The sequence below is a fragment of the Callithrix jacchus genome, chromosome 2 (assembly GCF_049354715.1).
Source record: "Callithrix jacchus isolate 240 chromosome 2, calJac240_pri, whole genome shotgun sequence".
NCBI classification, from domain to species: Eukaryota; Metazoa; Chordata; class Mammalia; order Primates; family Cebidae; genus Callithrix; species Callithrix jacchus.
The window spans coordinates 11,620,928-11,636,975 of NC_133503.1; the positions used below are offsets into that span (position 1 = coordinate 11,620,928).

The following is a 16,048-nucleotide window of genomic DNA, read 5'->3' on the forward strand; positions in this document are numbered from 1 at the left end:
AACACAATCTGAAATTGTTTTTTATTTACGTTCTTAGAACCTGCTCACGTGAAATCACAATTTCACTTCGGTTACCAGTCTGGAAAACGCTAGCTTTTCTCTTTTCTCCTCTTTTTGCTTAAAGATGATTTGCTTTTTGGCAGTACCCATCTCCTATCAGCCAGGGACAAAGTGATCCCTTGTTCATCCCCAGCTTGGCTTCTGATCTGTGCCCATGCCTGGTCCATGCCTTGGACACATGGAAAAAAAACGAGAGGAAAAAATATAATTTGCTTTAACTTGGTTAAATGTTCCTGAAGTATGACTCACTGGCTGTAAGGGGGAGGCTTCATACAAGCAGTGAGATAGTGGGGCAGGCCAGGGGGACCAGCAGTGACCAGCAGCCGGACCACTGGTACTGACCATTGAATAAGACGCATACCTGTGTCCCAGCGCCCTCGGATGGTGCAAACTCCATGGACTTCAGAATGCTGCAAGAGCATGACAGAGCGGTTATTTTATTTTCTTCTGAGAGTCTCACTCTGTCACCCAGGCTGGAGTGCAGAGGCACGATCTTGGCTCACTGCAACCTCCACCTCCCAGGTTCAAGCCATTCTCCTGCCTCAGCCTCCCCAGTAGCTGGGATTGCAGGCATGTGCCATCATACCCAGCTGATTTTTATATTTTTGGTAGAGACAGAGTTTCATCATGTTGGCCAGGCTGGTCTCCAACTCCTGACCTCGAGTGATCTACCCACCTCGGCCTCCCAGAGTTCTGGGATTACAGGCGTGAGCCACCGCACCCGGCCCAGAGAGGTTATTTTCCACTTATACTTTTGACAACAGCCACATTAATAGGCATTAACATTACAATTTCCTGCTCTCCAGGAACCGAGGAACTGTCAACTTTATCAACTTCCCTGGCAGTAACAGAATCTGATAATGTTTCTGGAGTAACTATTCAACTAGCAGTTGGCTGGAAAAGTTTCTTGCCTAGCATGTAAATCATCCCATATGGAATCACACCAGGTCTGTTCAGAGTATAATTTTAAAGTTTAATAGAGACATAACATTGTTGCAAGAGGAATCTATTTGTAAAACTTAAACGGAAGGAAAAAGTTGTAAGGAGAAGCCAGAGAGAGAGGAACCCACCAGGGAGGCCACTGCCCACACCTCACTCCTAACTGGCACCCAGCTGGGGACCAGGGGACATAGGCAAAGAGCAACATCCTAGACTGGGATGGCTCAGAAGCGAGGTGGGCAGACCCCCTCTGCAGTCCCAGGTTGGGGAAGGAGCGTGATGACAAACGTGTGGCAAGAGAGGGTGACTTCTCCCTGCCTCGTTCTCACTGGCACTGAAAAGGCCCATGCCCTGATCCTACATGAGTACCGGTCCCCAGGATTATTACTGTATTTTGAGTTCCTTTTGCTGCGGATGTCCCTTTTTTGCTGAGTTTACCAGGGAGAAGAGGGGAAGCGAGGCTACGTGCCTTCCCAGGAGTTGTGTTTCTTTGAAACACCAAGCATGGAAGAGTGAGGCCCAGACCAGGCTGGCTGCACCGTGAAATCTACAGCTTGCAGGTACCGAGTCAACCAGACCTTCACAGTGTCCCTGCAGCCACGATTTGGCCTCTGTCCCCCTGGTGTGTGCCACCACACCCGGATAATTTTTGCTTTTTTCTTTTTGAGATGGAGTCTCACTCTATCACCAGGCTGGAGTGCAGTGGCGCGATCTCAGTTCACTGTAACCTCCGATTCCCAGGTTCAAGTGATTCTCCTGCCTCAGCCTCCCGAGTAGCTGGGATTACAGGCATGCACCAACATGCCCAGCTAATTTTTATATTTTTAGTAGAGACGGGGTTTCACCACGTTGGCCAAGATGGTCTCAATCTCTTGACCTTGTGATCCACCCGCCTTGGCGTCCCAAAGTACTGGGATTATAGGTGTGAGCCACCGCACCTCACCCAATTTTTCCATTTTTAGTAGAGACGGGGTTTCACCATGTTGGCCAAGCTGGTCTCGAACTCCTGACCTTAGGTGATCCGCTGGCCTCGGCCTCCTAAAGTGCTGGGATTACAGGTGTGAGCCACTGTGCCGGGCCAAAAGGGGTTTCATAAGATGGATTCCTGTCCTTTGTTTCCTATTTTCTTTAGGATTATGTAATAAAAGACCACGTGTCTTTTCTTCTACACATTTTTACCAGCAACCGGTTATCTGCTTGTCACCGTGGAGAATGAGAACCACTCCTGGTCCACACTCCAGGAAATTTACAGGCCATTACAGGTAATCGGCAAGACTCCAAGTGGTCCATTAAGAGACAGAACTTGTGGGGACCCCAGCAGGAGGGATTTTGTTTGGTTGGAGACCACGTCTCAGCGTCATGATGAACAAGCATTTGAGAATGGGCCCTGAAGGGACGCAGCGTCTTATGCTGCAGCGCATGAGGTCAGCAGAACCTGTCGCATGGGGAAAGTGAAAATGGGATGATGATGGGAAGGGGCCGTCTGCAAGAGCTCAAGAGCGCACCTGGTTCACTGGGAAGTGAGTGGGAAGCTAGGAGCACATTTGGGCAAAGAAGCCGCCTGAGTGGGACTTCCAGGCCTGTCCTGTGCAGATGCAAAAGGAAGGGTCAGCAGGAATGCCGTGACAAGCGGGGCTGACGAGGCAGCCTGTAGTGGGGTAGGGGCAGCCTGAGGCCTAGCGGGGGATGGATGGCAGGGAGTAGACAGGTATGTGTTGTGGGCTGGAGCCAGAAGCCTTAGCTCCCAGGGAATTCGGTGAACTTGGAGGAGGAGGAGGAAGAGGAAGAGGGAGAGGAGGAATACCAAGTCTCAGGCAGGGCGACGCTGGGACAGGCCTTCGCTGCAGAGTTTCTCTGACTCAAAATTACAAGACCCAATTTCCTTTCCTTTTTTTGGAAGAGGGAAAAAGAGGGAAAGGAAGGAAAGATCGGGATAGGACTGGCAGGTAGAGAAGGTTAGCTGGGTAATGTCCAACAATAAGTTACAGAGGCTGGAACTGAGAGGGGTGTAGGGGTCCATCCCAGGAGGTGCCGGCAGAGGCTTTGCAGCTGGAGAGGCGAGAGGACCGCTCGAGGGGAGAGCATGGTGGGGACAGGGACTATGGGGGCCAGCAGATGCCAGGGAGGCTAGCGGCCCCAGGGGAGAGAAGGCGGATGGTCACAGAAGTGAGATGGTTCAAGAGGACACCCGAGGAGCTTTTCTTAGCAGAATGGAATTGACAAGACAAAGAAAGCATGGTGAGTGGGTGTGGGCTCATCTTAAAAGGAGAAATGGAACATAGCAGCGACAGCGGGGCTGGTGGGACAGCAGAGGGGGGCAGGAAGGAAGGGATCCAAGGTCTAGAGCGGTGGTGGGGGGGGCAGTCTGCAGAGATGGGAGGTGGTACCCAAGACCAGGGGTGGGGTTCCAGCAGGGGCGAAGTGAAGGGAGCCCGTCCCTGGCAGAGAGGGCTAGGGTGTCTGCGGTTAGAGGTTGGGGTAACAGTGATGAGGGCAGGGATGAACCCCTGAGGAAGCCCCAGAATAGCAGAGCACCAGCAGGGAGAAGCACAGGGGGGCCCGTGGGGCCGGTCACCACACCCTAGGCAACCTTCGTTTGCAGTGTTTAATAATCTAGGAGTGAAGCGAGGATGCTGGCTGGGGGGCTTGGAATGGCTGCCGGTCCAGGGGGAGCTGTGTGCACACAGAGGGTCTGATCACAGGCTCCAGGCTGGCTAGGGAGGTCAGGGAGCCTGGAGCATGATGGATGTGGGGGGACAGGTAAGGACCAGGGCCTGGGAGCTCCAGAGTGGCAAAGCGGACTCAGGGTGAGGAGGCAGTCGTGGGGCTGGTGGCCGAGTAGGGAATTTTGAAGGCTGAGAACTGAGCATGCCATCATAGCCCTGAAAAGATGACAAGCTTTCAGCTACAGCCTCACAGCTGGAGAACAGAGACTGGAAGATGGAGTTTCCGAGTCCAGGAGGCCAGGGCAGCGTGAGGCCATGCGCCCACCTTCAACCCGGAAACCGTTCCCTCCTGCTGTTGGGTGGGGCATTGACAGTTGCAGAGCAAGGCCTTATTTGATCGTTTCTGTAAAGGCGCTATGCCCGATTCCCTGCATTCTGGAATTCTTGAACTGCACAGCTTTTAGAAAAAGTCCAAAGAATTCAGGGACAGGCCTGAGTGCAAATGTCCACAGCATTGGGTAGCCCAGGACACTGTGGAATGGCGGAGCTCTGGCTGAATTTACGGGCATCCGCTGGGCCAGAGGGCAGGGGGCCAAGGCTGCCTGTCACCAGCCTGGCATTGTTAGCAGATGGCCCTAATGTGCCCCAGCGTGTGAGGGGCCACAGGGGTCTCTGTACTTACTTCAGCTCTTTCTTCACCTCTTCATAGTCAGCCTGGCCTTTGAGTTTTTCTTCCAGTTGCTGAAAACAGAGAAGAACTTGATCAGTGTCCACGCCTGACAACAGGATGACGGCCCTCACCGACGGCATTCACCGAACAGCCAGCCGTGCCTGCGAGGGGAAGCCAGTCCTTGCGAATGGCAGTCGACAGTGCTGGGGACATCTTTTGTCCTTCACGCTCCTGGCCTGCCCAGTGTCACGCATGCCCAGGTACAGCAATGTGTGTAAGGCTGTAATGTACAACTTAGCCAAACAGAATGAAGGCTGGGTGTGGTTGCCTCAGCCCAGGAGTTTGAAATCAGCCTGCGCAACATGGTGAGGCCCCATCTCTACAAAAAATAAAAAAATTAGCCATGTCGGTACATGCCTGTAGTCCCAGCTACTTGGAAGGCTGAGGTGGGAGGATCGCTTGAGCCCAGGAGTTGGAGGCTGCAGTGAGCTATGATTGTGTCGCTGCACTCCAGCCTGGGTGACAGAGTGAGAGGTGGAGACCCTGCCTCTAAAAAAAAAAAGTACCCTCCACCCCTAAAGAAAAAAAAAAAAACAGAAGGAACAGTCTTTGCAGAGGTGAAAACCAGAGGAGGAAAGGTCCACTTCGTAGGAAGCACCATGAAACAGCAAACAGGAGGAGGAGAGGCTTTCCTGGTGTCCGAAGAGAGCGTGTGGTTTTAAACAAAGTATGTTAGGCTGAGGGACTCATCCGGCTGGTTGTCAACACCTTTGGAGGGACCCTCGCTAACGAGATACACAGCCCTTTTGTGTTGAGAGCAGGCATCGAATAGGCATCAGGGCAAAAGCTTTTGCACCCCTGAACCCCAGGATGCTGGGTTTTAGGACCAGCGGCCTGTTCAGCTGGGTGCTTGGTGATTTCCCTGACAGCCAGCTGGTCTTGGTCCTGCGGGGAAGACCCCGCCCAAGAGATGCTGGTCCCTCTCAGGGGCCCAGGAGAGTGATAGCACATTTCCAAAGTACAGCGATGCTCCAGTGGGTTCCAGAAAGGTCTGTGAGCGCACTGGGGATTGATGTGGCTCTTTTTTTTTTTTTTTTTTTTTTGTGGAGATGGACCCTCACTCTGTCGCCCAGGCGGGAGTGCATTAGTGTGATCTTAGCTTGGCTCACTGCAACCTCCACCTCCCAAGTTCAAGCAATTCTCCTGCCTCAGCTTCCCCAGTAGCAGGGATTACAGGCACACAGCACCACTCCTGGCTAATTTTTTTTTTTGCATTTTCAGTAGAGATAGGGTTTCACCATGTTGGCCAGGATGGCCTCAGGTGATCTGCCTGCCTCAGCCTCCCAAAGTGCTCTTTTTTTTTTTAAAGAGAAAGGGTGTTGCTCTGTCACCCAGGCTGGAGTGCAGTGGTGCGATCATAGCTCACTGCAGCCTCCAACTCCTGGGCTCAAGCGATCCTCCTGCCCTAGCCTCTTGAGTAGCTGGGACTATAGATGCACATCACCATGCCTGGATACTCTTTATTTTTATTTTTTAGAGATGGGGTCTTCCTATGTAGCCCAGGCTGGTCTCAGACTCCTGAGCTCACGTGATTCCCCCACTTCAGCTTCCCCAAGTGTTAGAATTACAGGCATGAGCCACCATGCCCAGCTGTAGGTGCCCATTCAGGTTCTGCTTGACAGGCCATGGCTAAGACCACTGTTTACAGTCAACTGAGAACATTCTAGACTTTGGGGAAAAGATGGCACCATACAAATCCCAACTGTCTGCTGTTTAAAAATTAATCACTAATTAATTATTAGTGATTAACTAATTATTCGATAATAACTAGAGATGAGGTTTCACCATGTTGTCCAGGCTGGTCTCGAACTCCTGACCTTAGGTGATCTGCTTTCCTCAGCCTCCCAAAGTGCTGGGATTACAGGCTTGAGCCACTGTCCTAAGTCTTGTGCCTGGCCTAAGTCCCTAAGATTCTAATGCAACATACAGAGAAAGCAAGGGAAATGACTGAAGTTCAGTAAACGGCGCTGGGACATTTGGTTTTCCATATGAAAAATATGCAAAAATAAAAATATATATATACTCTCTAGGTTTGTGCAAGCACACATTATTAATAACTAATAAAAAACTCCTGGGCTCAAGCGATCCTCCCACTTTGGCCTCTCAAAGCGTTGGGATTCCAGCTGCCCAGCCTTCATTGGGCCCGTCTTTTTCTGTTGCCTTTGCTGGCGATTTCTCGTGTGTGCCTTTCCCGCTGCATGAAATTGCTCTGCCCTAAGTCCTTTTGAAAGCCTCCCGCCGAATTTGTATAGTATGATGGTTTTCTCAGTCCCAATAAGCAGGAGTTACAAGGCGCTCATTTTTCTACAGAAGATTCTCAGAAGGTGCCTGCCAAGAAGTTATCGCGTCCTTCTCTTCCCTATCATCACACAGCAGGAAGTACTCAGGTACTTGTTCTGCCATGCCGGTGATTATTCAGTGTTGCTGGGATCCGAAATGCACGTCAGACAGTCACGATCACCGAGGCCGGACACAGAACACGCATAAACGTGGTCATATCCGGAGAACAAGAGACAGCTGGGAATAAGGCAGAGAGAAGGAGGAGCACACGGAGGACCTCACAGCCCGGCACGGCGCAGACCAAGAAGGCTGACGGCCTGAGCCTGGAGCCCGAGTCTGTCACTTATAAACTAGGTGCCTATGAACAAGCTAATAAACTTCTCATCTGTAAAACCGGATTACCAAAGGGTTCGCACACAGCAAAGAACCAGTGCAGAGATTGGCAACTCCGGGCACTTGATAGTGGGACTCTTTTTTATTTTTTGAGAAGGAGTATTGATCTGTTGCCTAGGCTGGAGTGCAGTGGTGTAATCCCAGCTCACTGCAACCTCTGCCTCTCAGATTCAAGCGGTTCTCCTGCCCTGGCCTCCCAAGTAGCTGGGATTACAGGTGTCCGCCACCATGCCCGGCTAATTTTTGTATTTTTAGTAGAGATGCGGTTTCACAATGCTGGCCAGGCTGGTCTTGAACTCCCAACATTAGGTGATCCGCTCGCCTAGGCCTCCCAAAGTGCTGGAATTACAGGTTTGAGCCACTGTGCCTGGCCTAAGTCCCATGACATTCTAATGGAACATACAGAGAAAGCTGACGTACGGTCCTTTATAAAGGCACTGTGGATGCAGCAGGGGAAATGACTGTTCAGTAATGGTGCTGGGGCATTTGGTTTTCCATATGAAAAACATGCATAAATAAAAATACATCTATCTAGGTTTGTGCAAGTACACACTGTGACGTTTGCCCAACAACGCATTCACCTAATGACGCATTTCTCAGAACGCAGCCTCACTGTTAGGTGACACGTGACTGTATTTTAGTTGGACGTGGGTTTTTACTGGGAGCTAAACAGCTTCCACTGAGAGTTCTGCCATCTACCTGGGAGGCTGTTTAATCAGGAAGTCCCCAAGATCTCTTCTGTAAACCTGAGATGACATTTCCTGTCTTGGGCAGATGAGCTAGATGGAGCCTAGGGGAGGCTGGCTGATGATGCTTCTCCCAGCTGGTGGAGCACCTGTAACCTGGTCCCACGGAAGTCTCTGTTCCAGTGGCCCTGCTGCGAGAGCCACATCTCAAAGCCTGCAAACGCAGGGTTCCCATTGGCCTCCGACTGCAGGAAATGCCGAGTGTGGAAAAAAGACTAACTGTCCTCAGCCCGGTTCTTTGATCAGAAACTCCTTGTTGGGTTCCTGGAAAGCCTGGTTTCAGAGACTCTGACCCTGGGATGGGCGACAGGCACGTCCGTTTCTCAGTGTCTCTGAAGATGCACGCCTCCTGCTCAGGTTGCCCTACCGCTGGCCGCGTGGTATGTTACACCTGTGCTTAGTCCTAGCCTTTCATACGCTACCTAGTTTCGTGATTGCAAAACTTCTGCAGATGCGTTTGACTACTCAAAGAAAAAAAAATCTCAGGGATCCTTCATTGTGGATATTGACAGAACTGAGGCCAGCCCCACCTGCCTGCAGGGAGGAAGTGAGACTCCAGAGAGGTCAGGATAAGCCAGGGGACTCCCTGCAAAACCTGGGCTCCAGAGTCCAACAGATCCTGACTCTGTCATGTACTTGCAGGGTGAACAGCTTGGGTCGGGTGTGGTTGCTCGCTTGAGCACAAGAATTCAAGACAAGCAGTACAATATAGCAAGACCCCATCTCTACCAAAAACAAAAAAATCAAAACATTAGCTGGGTGTGTTAGCATGTGCCTACAGTCCCAGCTACTCGGGAGGCTGAGGCAGGAGGATCACTTGAGTCTGGGAGGTGCAGGCTGCAGTGAGCCATGACTGTGCCATTGCACCCCAGGCGACACAGTGAAAGGATCTGTATTTGAAAAACAAATACCTAAACCCAGGCTTGACTTCTCCAAGCCTCAGTTTCTTTATCTATGAAATGGGGACCATGTTTATATGTTACAGCACTTTGGTGAGGATTAAATAAAGTATTGGGTACTTAGAGCTTAGTACAGTGCTGGGCACAGGGTGAAGTGCTCTGTAAGTGGTGGTTAGTACTGTTACTGCCCTTATTACTACAGTTACTGCATCCCTGCTAGGGGGGGTTGAATCTGGCTAAACCGGATCTGAAGAGAGTCTCTGGTTCTGTATCTCCAGGGGCTCTGTTCGTGAAGGTTTCCTGATAGATCTTATCCTGTCACCTCCTAGTGTTCCCACTTTTCTGCGACAGGGCCAGAGAGAAAGAGCACATGTGCTCTGGAGTGGTTCCCGCTGTCGAGGGCACGTCCAAGGCTGTGGAAAGAGAACCTGGGAACTGGTCACCTTCCTGAAAAATTCTGGCACTTGTCTGGCCAGGTGTGGTGGCTCACGCCTGGAATCCCAGCACTTTGGGAGGCCAAGGCAGGAGGATTGCTTGAGCCTAGGAGTTCAAGACGAACCGGGGCAATATAGAAAGACCCTGTGTCTACAAAAATTTAAAAATCAGCTGGGTGTGGTGGTGCACACCTGTAGTCCCAGCTAATTCGGAGGATAAAATGGGAGGAGGACTTGAGCCCTGCAGGTCAAGGCTGCAGTAAGTTATTATCACGCCACTGCGCTCCATCCTGGGGCAACAGAGCAAGAGCCTGTCTTTTAAAATAAAATAAAATGCACTCATCTAAGGAACACGTGTGGGCTTTACACAGAGAGGTGAGAAAAGGTCACGTGTCAGAGACCTGGCTGCCAACCTGTTCCTGCCCCACGTTGACTATGACCTTGGATGACCTTAGCCTGTTTGGGCACTGCATTCCTCATCTGAAGAAAGGGGAGATTCAGAACGAATATGGGTTTTCAAAGGACAGTGGTGAGACGTAGCATCATCAAATGCCAATCAAACACGTCTGCTGTAATAATACAGTGGAAAAGATACATGGAGCCCACACCGCTCCAGGAACCTCTCTGATGCTTCCCCAGCTGGGTTCGGAAGTGCCGGAAGAATTATCTATTTGAAGTTCTTAAAAGCCTGGCTAAGATTTAAATGATAACGAACTTTAATCTACAATGCCAACTATTTTGGCATTAGCAAATTAAGTGTTCAATCTACAGATGATGTTTATCTACTGCAGGGTGTGGTGGTTTACGCCTGCAACCCCGGCACTATGGGAGACTGAGGTGGGAGATCACTTGAGCCCAGGAGTTCGACACCAGCCTGGGCAACATAGCGAGACCCCATCTCTACAAAAGACATAAAAATTAGCCGGGCGTGGTGGTGGGGACCTGTAATCCCAGCTACTCAGGAGGCTGAGGCAGGAGAATCACTTGAACCCAGGAGGCAGAGGTTGTGGTGAGCTGAGATCCCTCCACTGCACTCCAGCATGGGAGACAGAGCAAGACTATGTCTCAAAAAAAAAAAGAGAAAGAGAGAAAGAGAGATGGGATCTCATGACATTGGCCAGGTTGGTCTGGAACTCCTGGGCTCCAGTGATCTTCCCATCTGAGAATGCAAGATGACAAGAGAGACCCCCAAGGCCAGAGGGTGTGGGGAGATAAAGGGTTTTATATCACCTCTTTTATACCATGTCAGTGCCCATCAGAACTGACATGGGACCCATCAGAACCTCAGAAGGTAGAGTGATGGGTGGAGAAATGTGAGCAGTTGGGAAAAAAGACCCCTAGGTGACTCTAATGCATGCGCCCACCTACCCAGTGGGAAGTACTGATCTTTTTTTTTTTTTTTTTTGAGACAGAGTCTCACTCTGTTGCCCAGGTTGGAGTGCAGTGGCACAATCTCGGCTCACTGCAACCTCCCCGGTTCAAGTGATTCTCCTGCCTTAGCCTTCTGAGTAGCTGAGACTACAGGCGCACACCACCATGCTGGGCAAATTTTTGTATTTTTAGTAGAGACGGGTTTTCACCATCTTGGCTAGGCTGGTCTCAAACTCCTGACCTCGTGATCCGCCCACCTCGGTCTCCCAAGGTGTTGGGATTATAGGCGTGAGCCACTGCGCCTAGCTGGGAAGCACTGATTTTTAAAGCATCTTTAGAAAAATCTAATTTCTCCTTTTGGGAGACTGGGGTTCTTTCAGTTAGCCTTTCTTAGAAATGCCCATTTCAAATCAAAGCTATTGATAGCATTATTTTCTATGCTGTAGCAAGTATAGTGCAGTGGACTGGCTAATTATACTGCCTCCGTATTAGAGCACTCCAGCAGAAGACCACAGAATGGAGAGTTATCAACAAGCAGCCTTGTCACGGTGGTTGGGTTACTTTATTAATTGCAAAAACAGAGTTCTCTTTTATAAAAAGTGGCCCTGTGTTTAAGCGCTTGTCAGATTAGGCAGGAGGAAACATCTCCCACTTCTGAGGCTGTTTCCATGCCTAAGTAAAGGTTCGAGGATGTCCCTGACACATGTGGATAGAGGGGTGTGATCAGCAGACAGACGTATCTATGTAACTGACGATCTATGCATTGAACACCCAATTTGCTAATGTTAAAATAGTTGGCATTGTAGATTAAAGTTTGTTATTGTTTAAATCTCAGCCAGACTTTTAAGAACTTCAGATAGATGATTCTTCTGGTACTTCAGGACCCACCTGGGGAGCACCGGCTAGGCTCCCAGAGCCGTGTGGGCTCCGTGTGTCTTTTCCATCATATTATTATACTGTATTTGCTCGAAAAAGCAGAGCCCTAGAAAGGACAGGTTGGAAGACCTGCAGCTGCCTGGTATCCTTGTGAAATGACAAATCAAATCCCAGGAAAGAGAAGACATCTCGGTGGCGGAGAGATGGAGGATTTCGATGGGTTAGAAAAAGAAAACCAATTCGTCAGTCCCCCAGTATATCCAACTACAGAGAGCATCGTTGGAAAGCGCGGGTGGAAAGAATTCAAGGGACTCAAGACAAAAAGATTCTGCCCAACAAGCCTTCTGCTTATGGGAAATGCCCTCTCCCCAAGTGGACGGTCACCAAACACCCTGGCACATGTCTCAAAGATCAAGGACACATGGCCAAGTGTTCAGGGTAAAACCACCCACAGTTCCAAACAGCTCAGCCCAGAGCTGGGAGCTTGGCGCCTCCTCTCCCAAACAGCAACCTAATTCAAGGTCCCATCGTGCATCCCAGGGTCCCCCGTAAGAGAGGAAAGAGGGCAAGGGGACAAGAAGAAAGAAAGAGGGCATCCCCTTGGTAAGTGAAGGTGAATCCTTTGAGTAGCCAGGACTGCGGGGTCAGGGTTCCCCTGGCGAGAGCATCAGGTCACCAATTTGCCAAATCTCATTCATAAAAATATTTTCCCAATAACTGTATTCCTTTAGGTTATACTTGAGACGATAGATTAGGAAAAAGAAAAGCGCTCAGAAAGTATCTCATTCAATTAACCTTATTCCTTTGGGGTAAGAGGAAACCCTGGTTTGGGGAAGCCAAATGCTTTCCGCATGTGGATTTGGTATCAGCGAAATCTGCGCTCCTGGCAGCCAGGAGTTAAGATAATTAAAATCAGAAGCCTTGTTACTAGAGGATATGTTTTGATTATTAGATCAGATGAAGATAAGGTAGCAACGAGTTTGGAAGAAGTATTGCCGAACTGTTTCATTAACTGCACAGTATTAAGCAATTCCCCCAAGATACGGATAACGAACATTAATTTGCAAAACTGCGCTTCCTTTTTTTGTGAAGGCAAACACTGAAATCTTAACTGATTTGGAAGAAATTGTTCTATAATAAAAAATGTGAGGTCTATAGCCTTGCTCTCTTGTAGCCAGCATGTATCTGAGTCACGCCCTTTAACTCAACATGGAGAGAAAGGGAAATTATCTCATAATGATACCGTTGCTGGGGTCAGAAATTGCTGTAACATGAGAAAATGAGATTAAATCTAGAATAAAAACTGAATCCTGGTACTCAATGGGCAAGCTGATGAGAGAGGAAGAAATGGTGGCGATGTAATAAATGACCCGGCTTGCAGTGGCTCACGCCTGTAATCCCAGCACTTTGGGAGGCCGAGGTGGGTGGATCACCTGAGGTCGGGAGTTCGAGACCAGCCTGACCAAAATGGAGAAACCCCGTCTTTACTAAAAACACAAAATTAGCCAGGCGTGGTGGTGCACGCCTGTAATCCCAGCTACTTGGGAGGCTGAGGCAGGAGAATCACTTGAACCCAGGAGGCAGAGGTTGAGGTGAGCCGAGATCGTACCACTGCACTCCAGTTTAAGAGACAGAGTGAGACTCTGTCTCAAAAATAAATAAATACATGACCTGGATGAGGACAGATGGAACCAGATTCCAACCATTTCCCCATAGTCAGCAGGCCTGTCTCCTCAGAGGGACCCAGCTCTGGGCAGTTTCTCACTGAGTGGGTGAAACTGACCCCAAAGCAGCAGAAGGGAGGAGTGAGGGAGGGTCGCGTGAGACATCAGCATCAGCAACAGATTTGCTGGAAAGAGAATGTCTCTTAGCTTAGAAGGTCGGATGTGACTTCCACAGACCTGGGGTTTTATTTGCCTTGAGCACTGGCAGTGCCGGAGCTCTAGTGCACCAGGTCCTCCTGCGGGGGTATCCTCAGAAAGCCAGGTTGCCCAGCAGAACTCAGAGTGGGGTGCAGCGGCTCATGCCTGTAATCTCAGCGCTTTGGGAGGCTGCGGCGGGCAGATCACTTGAGATTCGAGGTTCAGATCAGCTTGGGCATCATGGTGAAATCGTGTCTCTATCAAAAATACAAAAATTAGCCTGGCGTGGTGGAATGTGCCTGTAGTCCCAGCTACTCAGGAGGCTGAGATGAAAGGATGGCTGCAACCCAGGAGGCAGACGTTGTAGCGAGCCGAGACTGTGCCACTGCACTCCAGTTTGAGCGACAAGAGCGAAAACGTGTCTCCAAAAGAAAGAAAGAAAAACTCGAAATGGACCTAACTACATTCTAGGACTACTTCATCCCAGAAAAAGTTTTCTTTACATTTTCACAATGAACTCTGAGGCACTTTATTCATACAATGTATAGACCTTACAGTCAGTCGGTCATTCACTCAACCACCCAACATGGAGGGACTGGGTTGGGGAAGGAATGGACCTGAAAGGGCTGCCCTCGGGCAGAGCAGGGAACCCCCAGCCTGGGGCTGAAGCCTTGCCCTAAAGGTCCTGCCTTCTACGGTGTCAAGACAGAACTCCGAGAGTCTCCCCTGGCTGTGAAGCCTGTGAATTGAGAGTCCCAGGACCCTCTTCAAATTACATTTGCTTCAACAGATCGTAAACACCTGAAGTAAAATCATTACTTCCCCTTGATAATGCAGTAAAATCATTACTTTTTAATATGTGGAAAAGGTTCTGCGTTCTGAGTCTGGGATACAAATTTATGGAGAAGCCCGAGTACCTGGTGGGAGGGAGCCTGAGTGTCTGGCTCCCTGGAATGAAGCGGCACGGGGTTTGGGGCCACTGAGGGAAAACGTGCCTGTTGCCTTAGAGGGTCAGATGTGACTTTCACGGACCTCTGGCGTTTCATTTGGCTTACGCAGCGCTGGAGCTCTAGCCTCCAGCTAGAGTGTACCAGGTCCTCCTGCGGGGGTATACTCAGAAACCCGGATGCCCTGCACAGCCCAGCTAAAGCGTCGGGCCGCATCGACTCACGCCTGTCATCCCAGCACTTTGGGAGGCTGAGGCAGGCGGGTCACTTGAGGTCAGCAGTTCAAGACCAGCTTGGGCATCATGGTGAAATCCTGTCTCTACCAAAAAACCAAAAATGAGCTGGGCGTGATGGTATGTGCCTGTGGTCCCAGCTACTCAGAAGGCTGAGGTGAGAGGATTGCTTGAGCCTGGGAGGCAGAGGTTGCAGTGAGTAGAGATTGCACCACTGCACTCCAGTCTGGGTGACAGAGTGAGACCCTGTCTCAGGAAAAATCCAAAACAAAAGCTGAAACAAAAATTGGGTAAAAGGACTATCTGTGTAGATGACCTTTGACGGACACTCTGAACCTCACGTAAGAAAGTCCACAGAATTTCCAGGCTGAGGACCAGATTCCCAGTCTTGGGCGATCTCAGGTGGTGGTGCGGTACACTGGACAGACTCTACCAGATGGGCCTTTCCACTGAGTGCCAGGAGACACGTGTGCTTCACAGAGGCATGGCCCGTCAGGAGGGAAATGCTGGCTGGGTGCAGTGGCTCATGCCTGTAATCCAGCAGTTTGGGAGACTAAGGTGAGTGGATCATTTGAGGCCAAGAATTTGAGACCAGCCTGGGCAACATGGTGAAATCCCATCAACACTAAAAATACAAGGCCGGGGGCAGTGGCTCACACCTGCAATCCCAGCACTTTGGGAGGCTGAGATGGGCGGATCACCTGAGGTCAGGAGTTCAAGACTAGTCTGACCAATGTGGTGAAACCCTGTCTCTACTAAAAATACAAATACTAGCTGGGCGTGGTGGCCCATGCCTGTAGTCTCAGCCCCTTGGGAGGCTGAGGCAGGAGAATCACTTGAACCTGGGAGGTGGATGGAGGTTGCTGTGAGCCAAGATCGCACCATTGCACTCCAGCTTGGGCGACAAGAGTAAAACTCCGTCTCAAAACAAACAAACAAACAAACAAAAAATTAACCAGGTGTGGTGGTGCACGCCTGCGATTCCAGCTATGTGGCAGGCTGAGCAGGAGAATCACTTGAATCTGGGAGGCAGAGGCTGTAGTGAGTGGAGGTCACACCACTACGCTCCAGCCTGGGCGACAGAGTGGGACTCCGTCTCAAAAAAAAAAAAAAAAAAAAAGAGGGAAATTCGGTCTACACCAGGCTGATGGCAGGGTTCAACATCCAGTCTCCCTGCCGTGGACTGCAGGACTCTGCTTGGAGCTACTTTACAGAGGTTCAAGGTCGCCACACTTGCTATCAAGTCCAGGAAGGCAGTGGGCGTGTGCGTGTCCAACCACCTGTCCTGCTCCCTCGGGCCACCCCCAGCCCCGAGGCACCCTTACTTTGAGCGTGCTGTTCTTGGCGCTCAGTTGCTGCTCGAGCTGCGAAATCTGGCTGGCCGAGTTCTCCCGCAGCTTGGTGAGGCCGGCCTGGAGTCTCTGCACGTCCTCCACCAGCTGTGCAATCTCCCGCTCCTTGGCGGCCAACTCAACTTCTAGGCTGGAGCGGGTCAGCACCTCTAAGGCCTGCTCCTGGGGAGGAGAAATGAGATGACGAAGCTGCACAGACCTCAGGGTGTGGATGGTGACGGCAGGACGCCGCTTCTGGCCTTTGCTTGGACTTCCCTATG

General features: G+C 50.4%; 1 protein-coding gene and 1 non-coding gene across 9 annotated transcripts in view; one reads left to right on the forward strand and one right to left on the reverse strand.

Annotated features, from left to right (window-relative positions):
- CUX1 (cut like homeobox 1) overlaps positions 1-16,048 on the reverse strand; it is a 463,251-nt gene that overhangs the window by 87,816 nt on the left and 359,387 nt on the right. For 5 of the 8 annotated variants that reach the window (XM_035280554.3, XM_035280546.3, XM_035280569.3 and 2 more), the window contains exons 11-13: positions 15,762-15,950; positions 4,348-4,406; positions 422-470 (exon numbers count right to left, since the gene is read on the reverse strand). In XM_035280554.3, coding sequence (XP_035136445.2) covers positions 422-470; positions 4,348-4,406; positions 15,762-15,950 — 297 coding nt within the window. The remainder of the gene's footprint in view (positions 1-421; positions 471-4,347; positions 4,407-15,761; positions 15,951-16,048) is intronic. The other 3 variants (XM_035280564.3, XM_078355583.1, XM_078355578.1) reach the window with 1 other exon arrangement.
- On the forward strand, positions 105-242 carry LOC118151954 (small nucleolar RNA SNORA48). Its single transcript, XR_004740346.2, has one exon. It is a non-coding gene; the product is annotated as a small nucleolar RNA SNORA48 (small nucleolar RNA).